Raw genomic sequence first — 12,280 nt, 5'->3', positions numbered from 1 at the left:
AAATTATATGAGCTTTTAAATCCTAAATGTAAATTTAGTGCTGACAAATACAATTATATGTAGTCGAGCCTTAATCTTGGAAGCATTACTGAACTGTGTAATCTGTGCTGTAACTATCTAGTTTTTCACACCTGATGCTCAGATTTAATATGTATATACTTCAATGAAAGTACAGATAAGCAAACATGTATTTACCCTTGCTTTCAGCTCATTTTCTAGTCTGTCACATGTGGGTGCTTAGTATGAATTGTCTTCAAAGCATACGACACACGTCAGTGCTGGAGTCAGTATGACAAAGCAGCATGCACGTTGCCTCTCTCTCTGAAGACTTGGTACCTTTTAAATACTCAGTTCTTTAGCTTTTTTTTTACTAGCAGAAACTCCAGTGCTATTTACCATTACCATTACCCATGATGCTGCTCTGCTGTGCTTTAAAATGTCTTAAAGCAGAGCAAGAACTTCAATCCCTGTTCATTTCTAGTGAACAGCTTCTCAGTAAAGTTTTGCAGTCCAGAACTGGATCTCAGGATACAGCAGAGCAAAGCTGATACAGATAGCCAGTTTGAGGATTTGAAGAGGAACATGAACAGAAGGAACAGTAGATGTCACATAGTGTGACACCGAGTGGCTACCGACTGCCTGTTTAACTGTTTAGGGGGCACTTCAGAAACAGATAATTTATGTTAGGATAAACAGGAAGGTGATTCATCAACACATATATTTGTTTGGAAGCTGTAGATGTTTTCAGAAGTGGTGAGCTACATGTTTTCTTCCAAAGGATGACACTGAAGCACAGAATTTATACATGTATAGAAAATGCTAACCGTGCTGTAGACTGTAATAGAAAAGAATCCAGTTGAGGGATTGACATCCTTCTTCCCTGAGGATAGCACGAAATTGAGCATGTGTGGAAGTTGCCTTTGACCAACTTAGAATTTTAACTATTTTTTATTGACACTACTAAAACTATCTAACCATGGCTTTCTTCATAAATTTGTTGCTTTCTTCTCTCCCCCCACTACCAAGGTTTTTCTGAGAGCTTGCTTTATGTTTAAAGCTCGTTATTGGTACTGCTAGTTAGTTTTCTACCCTCTTGTTATTTGAGAAGTCATGATTTGGTTATGAATATCATGGATTTGCTTATCTGAATGCATAATTCCAAGCACTTTTTATTAAAATATTTTTTTTAATTTCTTCTTACTGCTGTCTAATATGAAAGTTATCTTGATTACAGATGAGTACGGTTGTTCAAAAGGTTCATTCTATTAATATTCATTTTTCCAAAGTGTTGAAAAGCAGTGACAATATATACTTTTTGCCCTCAATAAGTGGATGCATTTTACTTATCTCTTTACTATTTTCCTTAACTAATTTTTGACCTTATAGCAATGTGACTTCTCCAAAGTAGTATCTAATTATATGTGAGATGGATCTTTCATAGATGAGTTGATAGCTGGTGATTCCCTATTCTTCTCTCTAGCCTAAAAGAGGTTCTGAAAGTATATACTGTCCTTCTAAAATCCATTTGCATGAGTAACTTTTTGAGATATTTTAATATGCAGGTTGCATGTTTTTGTGTCTGTCTTAAGGTATTCCTCACTTGCAACAACTTAGGAAATTAAAATGGTCGTTCATGTATTGCTGTGGGACAGTTTGAGTGCAAATTTATTGCAAAATAAGAGAAATATTTCTCCTAATGAAACTGTAAAATTTAGATATCAGTGGTATTTGCTATGAAGCAAAGAATAGATATACAGAAGCAATATATGAATTTATTAAAGCCTTCGTCTGCCATCTGTTTCTGTACAGCTGTGGTGTAGCATTGGTCTGTTCCTTTGCCTGTTGTAAGTTTGGCTTATGAACACCAAAGAATGTTCCAAAATTACACCAGGGAATTATTGAAGGACTGTATTTTCATCAAAGTTCAAAGTAGTGTCATATAATTTGTCTCTTCAGAATTATAAATTCTCTGCTGTCATGGAGTTAATTTTTAGTTATTCCATTGCAAGAAATTGTGCTCAGAGATATCATGTTAGACTAGAAATCATCTTTTAGAGAGATGGCAACTGAGGTATATTTCTGATGCTTTCACTAACATTTAAAAAGTCTGCAGCTGTCGGAGTTCCAGATTCAGTCGTTTTAGTTTCATTCACTGCTAATGTGCTTTCTGGAGCTGAGAACAATCCAAAGCATTTTCTGTTTTCAACTTTGCCTTTAAAAATTCATTAATAAAATAATAGTCTATCCGATCCTATTTTTTTTGGGGGTAGCATTAGAGTGGTTGAAAGCGTTCATACAGATGCCAGTTCATGACAAAGTTAATGGAAGATCTGTTCACCTTGACATCCATGGTTGTCAGCCCTGTATAAACATGGGAAAATGTTGCTGGAAATGGTGACTTCAGATGTGGAGAAGGTTCCTGCAGGTGGCAGTGCCTCTAGCAGTGAATGACAGCATGCATGCATTGCAGCCAGGGACACGGGACAGGCATTTCAGGAATGCTTTAAAATTCTTCTCGTGCTTGATGTCAGTTTGACATGCTAACGTACACCAGGAAATTATTTATACTCTGTGTCTTATGCTTTAAAGTTTGGTGTTTGGCTTATCTTTGTGATTTTTATAACTCATTGCTCTTGAAAGATGTCCTTCATCAGTATCATTGTGATGCATATTGCTGAGGAATGTCTGTATCATTATGGTCCATGGAATGACTCAATTGAATTATGTTGGTTTAGGAAAAAAATACATAGATATCTCTTTGTGTTTACATTTTAGGTGGCCAAGAGGAATATGTCTTGTCATATGAACCAGTCAATCAACAAGAAGGTTTGTAGATCTCACTTAGTATAAAATAAATACAATCTGAATTATCAGAATGCTTCATGTGCCCTTATGTACTAAGCACCATGGCAAACTACTTCACTCTCTTGAACTTCTTTATTCAAATGAATAAATCATAAAGGCATAAGTTATTTTAAAAAATTGCTCAATTATTTAGTGCAAAATCTAAAGGTGTGCTGCTGAAAGAACTTGTGTGGTTGACATTGCAGAAGGAAAATATTTTTAACAGTTTTTCAATGCAAACTTCAGAAATTACAGTTTTCTTCTGTTTCAGATTGCTTTAGTTTCTCACTGTGTCACAGCAAAAAGTGTGTCAGTAGATCATTTGTCTGTTTACTAAACATTCAGGTGAAATGTCTCTAAAACAGTCTTCTATTTCTGTGTGGACTCCTTATATGGCTAATTGGTTAGTAATTGCCAAGGGAATTTTTTTTCAGAAAAAAAGAGAAATACTGAAATGGAAATGAATAGGAGAAAATACTCCCTCACATATGCATTTAAAATAAAATGCTTTTCACTGATTTCCAGTGGAATGGTATCATGTCTTCTCACCTTAGTCCTGATGTTGATTCACTGTGTGAATATAGATGTGGAATTTTTAGTGTTCCCCTTCACTAGCACAGGTGCTAACATGTGATTTACATTATCTGATACATAGCTCTCTTAATTATTCTGATGAAAGGCATGTCCTTGGGGAACACTTGTTACCTGCTGCCTATCAAATAGGATGCCATCAAAGTCAATATACATCACATGTTAACATGAACTTGAGTGCCAGGATTTTATTTTTGGTTTTGGTGACTAGCATGGCCAAGCTGCTTTTAATTGCATTGTGGCATATACACCTGTACAGACTTTCCACTCTGACTTGTTATCATGGCACATGGGATCAAATTCATCAGTAAACTTTCAAAAGCAGTAAAAATTCTTGTACAAGATTAATACAAACAACATTGTTTATATCATATAATTTGCAATGGTAGATGGCAAAAAAAAATCATGGATGAGAAATGCCTGAGTTAAGACTCTACTGGAAATGGGATGTAAAATAAATACATCCCATCCTTTGATGTAAAGTAAATAAGTTATGCTTAAGGTAGGAGACTGAAGGTTGGTCACCCTGGCAGGAGCAGCTGCTGTCTGTGCCTGCACACCACAGGGGCTCACAAAAGGAGGAACATGTTTAGCTGGCACTGCCTTCCCAGGTAGATGGTTTAGTGAGAATGACAGTAATATCAAGTAGCTTAATGGTTTAGTGAGAGCAATAGTAATACCATGTGAATTAATGCCAAGACTGAAGAGGAAAGATGTGAATGAGACTTTGCACAAGCCAATGGTTTAGGAACCATCATACTGTAAAACTAAATATTATAGAGAGCCAAGTGCTTTGGCACTTAAACACTGGACTGTAATTCCCTTTGAGTAACATAGTGGATAAGGAAGGCCATAAAGAACCTTCATCTCATTCCTTTGCCTAGGAGCAGTCATGCATTCTCTGTGTGTTACCTGCATTTCACCACTAATTCCATTCCTCACTAATGTATTGTTTTAAGAAGCCCAGAGGAGTAAAGAACTGTAATGATAAATATAGATTTAAAGGTGCTTGGACTTGGGGCACTGCTGGGACATGAGACCCTGGTGGGACTTGGGGCACTGCTGGGCCACCCTTAGGCATTAAGCAAAGATGTTTGTTATTAAATGAAAAGTTTGACAGTTAGGGGATTCAGAACATTCCTTTTATGAATATATCAATACCATGGAAAGAAAATAGTTCTCAGAGTTAAATCAAAACATATTTTATAGGTCAGAGTTTAATTTGGACTTACTTGTGCAGACAGATTGAACCAAAAATTAAAATTTTTACCACTGAAATGATAAGCTAATGACAAGATACTTAGACATTATCGTCTTTGCCTCTTGCAGTATAATTAGACATTTTCTGCTCAAGCTTAATTTTCAACCAAAAGCTCTTTATAAAAAGTTAAGCTACTTTTAAAAGATATTACACTTAATTTTATTAAGGTGTTCATAATTAGGGGGACTGTGTATAGCTCTTTCATATATGAGTGTTTAATTGTGGTCTTAGAGAAAAAGAAGCTTCCCAATACAGACATAGAATTCCATGAATTCTGCTGCTGCTTTAAATTGAAAAGATTTTCAAACCTCCCCTTTTGCTTCTGCCATTAGAATGTAGGATGTTACTTTGTGAAATGACTTTTTTTTCCCCCCCAAAGACAACTGCATTCAAGACTCATCCTCAGTCACTGAGGGTAGTGATTTGAGGGTGAAGGTGTAAGATATTGCTGTGACCGTGGTATTAATTGATTTGCATTGTTCAACGTGTGTTCTTCTCTTTAGGAGTACATGTCTTGAGGTATTAAAATCGTTGTGATAAAGTCTATTTTGGTGAGCTCTAAGAAGTTAGCAGTTGTACTGAAATGATATTATTCCTTTGTGTTTAATAGTCAGTTACACTCGACCTGTGATTGTTTTGGGACCCATGAAAGACAGAATAAACGATGACCTGATCTCAGAATTTCCAGACAAATTTGGCTCATGTGTTCCACGTAAGTCTCAGCAAATACTAAAGCAATTCTAAATGATACTTTGCTGTTAATTTTTTAGAGACATCCTGTGTATGTTGAGTTAAAAAAAAAGTAGCTAATATATTGCCTAAAGTTTATAGACCTATCTTAATTGTCAATCTCTTTGCTTGTGAAAATTTTGCCATATAAACGGGATGACTATTTTTGGATATTGTAGAGGAAAAAAGTCACTGTTTTTTTTTTTTTTTCTTTAAAAATTACTGGTTTCTATTTAAAGATACTACTAGACCAAAACGAGATTATGAGGTGGATGGACGTGATTACCATTTTGTCACTTCTCGAGAGCAAATGGAGAAGGATATTCAGGATCACAAATTCATTGAAGCTGGCCAGTACAATAATCATCTTTATGGAACAAGTGTCCAGTCAGTGCGAGAAGTAGCAGAAAAGGTAAATCAGTGTCAGTTACTTTTCATTTACTGGGGTGTGATTATCTGCCTGTGCTGACAGGGAAAAAGAGAATGGCAAGAAGTCATTAAGAAGCCTCTGACTTTAAAAGGACTTTGTGTAAGACTAGAAACAAAGAACATTGTCACAGCTGCATTTAGGGAAGTAATGAAGCTTTGGGATAATGACAGCATCATGATGAAATTATGGCAAAAGAGCAACCATAGTTTGTGTCCTCTTATTTAAAGAGTATATAGAAGTAGTAATTGTAATTACAGGCTAATTAGCCTAGCTCACATACATAGATCATTAACTAATTAAGAATGGTGGTGGTGGAGTTAATTAATATGATGATTCATTTTATATAGACCTGTGCAGAAGAAAATTTGTAAAAATGTTGTTCTGTGTGCCCTTCATGTATTTAGCTGACAAAGGGGAAAAAGTAAATGGAATAAACTTAATTTTAAGAAGACTTTGTACATAACTACCACTACATTTTGGAGACTGACCTTACTGATTTTATCCTGAACAGATTTGGGTGAACTATTTCTTACAAAATCTAATTATTTCTGAGTTCAAACTGAAGTTCATTTGATTCAGCTGTAAAAAAGAGGTTTATTTCTGAGAGTAAGGTTCTTGTAAATAAAGAGTTTGGGTGGAAGTTTTTTGCAAATGTTCCATGTTAAGTTGATGAGTGTTGTTCTACTGCTTACAAATACAGTGCATTTACATTAGACAATGTAAATGTTTCTCTGGGAGAGAAGAAATAGCTATTTTCTAGGTGGGAACTCACAGTTGTGAGCAGTGTCAGTCTGGACATGCAGAGGCTAAGTGTGGTTAACCCATGTGACACTGGGGTGTAGTTAGTCCTCTGGAAAACCCTTTAGACCATTCTGACTAAATGGGTGAGTGTTGTCATTTCTGGCAACTGAATTTTCTGGCAGCAAAGGGTGAACATGGTAAGATTCTGTGGGTCACATGATGAAGTTTTCTTCTGCTGTCTTTCTCACCATGTGGAATAGAACCTGACCCTGAATATAGTGAGGAAAGGACAGGAAATAATATTAGTTACAAAGTTTTTTAAGTAAATGAGCAGTACTTTGGGAGGCTGAGCAAAGCTGTGAAACTATCATATGTGGTTAAATGATGAAACTATTTATTGAACAGCTTAAATATTATAAATCCCTTGGCAGTTGCTTTACCTGCTAGCACAGATACAATCCTTCAGTTCCATCCTGGACCTGAAATTGGCTGTGTTCTTTTGCCCATCTCTTGGGATTAGTAAGGTACAAAATGACTATGAATCTTTTATAAATGGACATGAAGAACTACCAGATGTCTCCATGCTAGTAAATCTCTTGCACAGCCACCATGGGACTTTGGGTAGATGCAGCAGTTTCTCAGTTGCAGCTAACATTATTTTTCTGGAAAACAATGGCCTGTCTTTCAGAACCTGACTTAAAAATCATGACAGGGCTGCAAAGTGGTCAGTCTGAGGCTACTCCCATCCTTGTATTCTTCTCTGGCTTGCTTAAGAGATTAGTCTTTTCAGTGGGTTTTATTACTGGGATACAAAAGATCATTTCCAAGTTTTTTATGATGAATTTAGGAGAAGACAGAGTGACTGCCACTACCTCAAAAAGTACCAGAAACAGTAGTCTTAGAATAGCCTCCAGTTGTGTTCATTTGCCCAAGCTTCCAGCTGACCCCTCTCTATTTCCTAATAGAAACAGTAGTCTTAGAATAGCCTCCAATTGTGTTCATTTGCCCAAGCTTCCAGGTGACCCCTCTCTATTTCCTTACCTACAATGACACAGCTAAATGTGCTTTTGATGCCATTGCACAGTTGTAAAAGGCACCCGACACAGCTAAATGTGCTTTTGATGCCACTGCACAGTTGTAAAAGGCACTGAGTGCTGTGCTGTGCTTCTCAATCAGATGCAGTGCAAGTAAGGAACTAAAAAATAGGTAAAATGTTGTTCTACATGCACTGTGCAAAGAGCAGAATGGCTTCCCTGGATGAAACATGGTAATCGTATCTTGAAGTACTTGCATTTCTTTTTCCTTGTCTTTCAAATCTTCACCTGAAAGGAATTTTCATATCCTCTTTTCTTTGGAATCACTAGCAGCTTGTACATCTCTGTGTCTGAGGTCACTGTTAATGCACATTCAGTGTTCATTTGGAACAAACTGTCAGTTATATTCCATGAGGTCCAGCACAGGTACTGTGCTGCCTATCTAGCCCTGCCCCTTTGCACAAAATCCTTTGGCACCTGCCATAAGTTGTTGGGCCAAACACAGCAAATAGTGTCTTATTCCAAAAAGAAAAAAGGACCAGGTAATGCATTTAATTCTCAATTCTCAGAGCATGTGCCACATTTTAAAGACAAACCATTTGAAATATGTGGACAGATCAGCACAGGTGGTAAAATACTCTGCTAGAACATATGGACACCTCTTTAAAGTTATCCCAGTCAGTGTCCAGACCCATGGACTGAATCTGGGGAACAGCTGTCATCACTTGAAAGCACAGAGACATACGTATTGTTTGTGTGGGAAGAACAGTTCTATCCTCTTTAAGAATTCCCGAAATAAAAATCTGGGGGTTTGTTGTGCAAGAGATCATATGTAAATGATCCTAGTGATCTCTTCTGCCAGGAAACAGAAGCATGTCAGTCATTTCAGACTGCAGTCACTTCCTTGCTTTTCAACATGCTCTCTGGAATGATCTCCCAGGAGTTCTGGAATGCTGTTGTATGATAGGAGTAACCTTTGGTTACATGGTGCTCCTGGGTTTGTATCCTGGCTCAGAGATTTCTGCCATTCACATTGGTCTCCTGCTCAAGAATCAGCATTTCTTCATTTATCTTTAATCCTCTTCCCCTGTACCTTTCTAAAATGGTGGCAGCCAAATTAATCCTATGCTGCTCAGAAAGGAAAGAAATAAAAAAAACGAGAGTATTCAAGATGAAAGGGGCCTGAGGAACAGGCTCTCAGCCTTTTGAGCTGAGATATTACAGAGAGCTGGAAAATTCTTTATAGTGGGAGAATAAAGGTGGGGAGAAAAGCAGCCATACCACATTGTCTCCCAGTTGCCCAAGGAATGCTTAAACTATATTTGTTTCTCAAGAGATGAAAAAAGTAGCAGTCCAAATAAATTGCATTCACCATCTCCAGCTTGGTAGTCTGCTGTGTTGTACCTGGGGGAGGAGAGGGCTTGTATGCAGTTCCATCAAATGGTTCTAGGGTGGCACATTGCCCTGCCATCATGGGTGATGTATCTGTGACATGGGCACCTCCCTAAAGGGTCCTCAAATTATTACCAAGCAGAAGAAAAATAAAAAATTTTGGTGGTAGCGTTGAAGCCCAGCTGTTCCACTCAGTGATTCTGCACTGCTGGCTGGGCTGCTGAAAGGAAGGAAGAAAGAAAGGTCAGGAACATTTGAAATGATGTGTGATGCAACAGAGGAGCATTATTGTAGGGCCTTGTGCTAAAGTGGTGAAATCACAGTATCATTGATGCAAACACTGATTTTGCTGGCTTCAGTGGAGATGTGTTTTCTCTTCTAAATTATTATGCTGTGCTACCTGTAACTTAATTTTGCTTAGTGCCATTTTCCTTTCTCTCTCACTTTTTAGGGTAAACATTGCATTCTTGATGTTTCTGGGAATGCAATCAAAAGGCTGCAGATTGCCCAGCTGTACCCAATCTCCATCTTTATTAAACCCAAAACAGTGGAAAATATCATGTGAGTACAAATAGAGTACCTCAGGCTCAATCATTTGAGACTGTCATTGCATTTGAAAAGCCAACTGCAAGTTACATGCAGACAATTGTCATGTTTCCATTTGAAATAATGTTCCATTTCCCAAGTTTAATTTTTAAGGACTTTAATATGAGGTTTCTAATCCAAATTAAGGTGCTTGAGAACGAATGTCATTGTGTTAAGTTCCATGCAACACAGTGCCAGAAGAGCTCATTTCTTCTGTCACCTCTGTCATTAGGGTTAACCCTCTTATTAGGGTTAACACTCAGACAACAGTTTGAAACTCTCTTTTTAAAGACTCCAGGTAATTTAAAAATGTATGTTTTCAATTTCAGGGAAATGAATAAACGTTTAACAGAAGAGCAAGCCAGGAAGACATTTGAGAGGGCCATGAAACTGGAGCAAGAATTTACTGAACACTTCACAGGTGTGTCTTGCATGGGACTATTCCCTTGCCAGAGTTGAAACTTTATTGCTTGCTGTAAAAATAACACTTGCCTAACCACTGAGATAAGGTTGAACTTGGTTTTTCAGATGATCTCTGATTATTTTGAGGCATAGACCCATCTTAGTCCCTCTACACTGAATTCAATTTGATCAATTAATTTAATATACACAAAAATTTACCAGGAGCTTCATTTAGTTTTTACAAACTCTATGACTTTCTACCTTTTTCCTGGGTATTATAATGCAGATGTTTGCTTTGTTGTTATGTATGCCTAAAGCTTTTCATTTGCAGACCTGAGATTGCCCAGCGAAGCTGCCTCTAGGAAATGATTAATTTATGGGTTTTTTGGGGTTTTTTTTAATTGTGAAGATGATCAAACAGGATGGTAGTGAATTAAGCCTCTGGAAATTGAACACTACAACATAATGGTACTTAGGAAATCCAAGTTGTGCCTGCCATGGACCTTACTGTAACATCAAGGGATGGGCTGCAGTCACTCAAACTGTGCTCATTCCTTGTATTGTGGCTTGTAGTAGGGGGAGGTTGGTCAAGTCATGACCTTCAGGATGCCAGAAATGAGGCTTCCCTATTCCTGCCCTGATAGACAATTGCTCCTTTCCTTCCTCTTATGTTCTCTTTTGCAGTGTTTTAGTGTTTACTGCTTTGCCCAGGTCCTTCTTCCACATCTTCCATGGGCAGAGCTGTGAATGGAGCAGTTCTGCTCCAGCTGGGGAGAGACACAGGAAGGAGTGGTGGGAGTGGGGGAAGGTGGAGGAACCAGTAGAGTCCCTGCCACAGTCCTCCTGCTGCCTCATTCTCTACATTTTGTGCTACCTAGATGTCAGTTTATCCCAATACTGTATCTTGTTCTTCCCAGAGCCTTCTGTCTGCACCCAGAAAGTTAGAATCATAGAATTTAGGAGTTGGAATGAACCTTACAGATCATCTAGTCCCAACCCCCCAAAGTTATGGGACTTGCAAAATGTATTGGAAGTTCTTCCTGTTATAGAGTCCCTTTCCAAATGGCTTGCAAATGTGTCAGGTTTGTTGTTCAGGAAATGAAGGGGTTTATGTTGATGTATATTAATTAAATAGTTAGTAGTAGATGCTATTATCCCAGGCTGTATCAGGGCTCTATATAGGACAGTTTTTCAGGAAATTAAGAGACATAACTCATGATATTTCAAAAATCTAAAGGCTTTTTTGAGTCCTCTAGTGCTCAGGTTCATGATTTTTCTCTGGAGTATACAGCTTGTTGACAAAGGAAGATGGTTGGACTTCTCTCCTTGATAATCCAGTTCAAGCCAGAAATCCTTTTCTGAATCTGTTTGAGATAACTGAAGACATTACAGATCCTACTTAGAGTTTGGAGGCTGCCACCCCTGTGAATCAGGTGGTAAACCAGAAAGTGTGAGCATTCCCTAATCTGTTTAAAAATACCACATCATGTGTGGTAACTGAAACCAGCTTCAGGTGCAGGTTCAGTTTCAACAGACTTAGTTTGCACCAAAGCTCATGAAGAGCACATCCTTCTGATTTGAGGGTGTTGAGGTTTGGAAGAGATGTGGTTGACCATAGCTGGAGAGAAGTGAGGTGCTGAAGCTTGTAGCTGTTTGTGCTGCAAAGACATTTCTAATTCTGATGCTCTGTTGTGCTGTGAACATTACACTTGACCTGTAATAGTGGAGCAGCCTCTTCCCACAGGCAGTACAACGGGCTGCAGATGGGGAGAAAGCTTTTAAGAGCTGGGAAAGCAATGGTAGGAATAAAAAGGAAGTAATTTGCATGAATGCAAACCTCAGAAGCAGCAGTAATCTCTTAAGGCACAAAAGAGTGAGTCTGGCCTGCCTCCAAAACTATCTTCCATGCTAAACTTTGTTTCTTTGGTTACCGACATGGTGATCCTAATTAAAAGGAAGTTGCTCTCTCATAGTGATTGCCTTTCCAGACTGAAGTGTGGTAAGAACAGCTGAAACTTCATTCTCATTTTTGCCTGACTGTGCTTTATTCTGCTATGTCAGAACACGCTCATATTGGCTCATTTCTAATTATTTTCTAGCCTTGGCAAAAATTATATCTAGCTTACACCAACTTTTGACTATATAAGGAGGCCTATTGTCTATACAACTTGAATCTGTTGGCTGGACAACAAACTCCATGAGTTCCTCCTCTTTGTAGCCAAAAGCAAAGGTGGTGCTAGCAGGTTGGCATGCCAAGGTCAGCCTTGCTGG

The 12,280-nt window shown here is 38.0% G+C and overlaps 1 protein-coding gene across 1 annotated transcript in view; it reads left to right on the top strand.

The window, feature by feature from the left end:
• Positions 1-2,775: 2,775 nt before the first annotated feature.
• The window catches only part of LOC103799855 (disks large homolog 1-like), a gene marked incomplete at its 5' end in the record, with an annotated part of 10,989 nt that continues 1,484 nt past the window's right edge, over positions 2,776-12,280 (top strand). Inside the window, 5 exons of the mRNA XM_009072207.1 lie at positions 2,776-2,826; positions 5,307-5,408; positions 5,665-5,837; positions 9,474-9,583; positions 9,937-10,028. Coding sequence (XP_009070455.1) covers positions 2,776-2,826; positions 5,307-5,408; positions 5,665-5,837; positions 9,474-9,583; positions 9,937-10,028 — 528 coding nt within the window. The remainder of the gene's footprint in view (positions 2,827-5,306; positions 5,409-5,664; positions 5,838-9,473; positions 9,584-9,936; positions 10,029-12,280) is intronic.

This window comes from Acanthisitta chloris, unplaced genomic scaffold, assembly GCF_000695815.1.
Source record: "Acanthisitta chloris isolate BGI_N310 unplaced genomic scaffold, ASM69581v1 scaffold12413, whole genome shotgun sequence".
Lineage (NCBI taxonomy): Eukaryota > Metazoa > Chordata > Aves > Passeriformes > Acanthisittidae > Acanthisitta > Acanthisitta chloris.
Note: the sequence above shows the minus strand (reverse complement) of the source record. Positions and strands in the feature narration are given on the sequence as shown.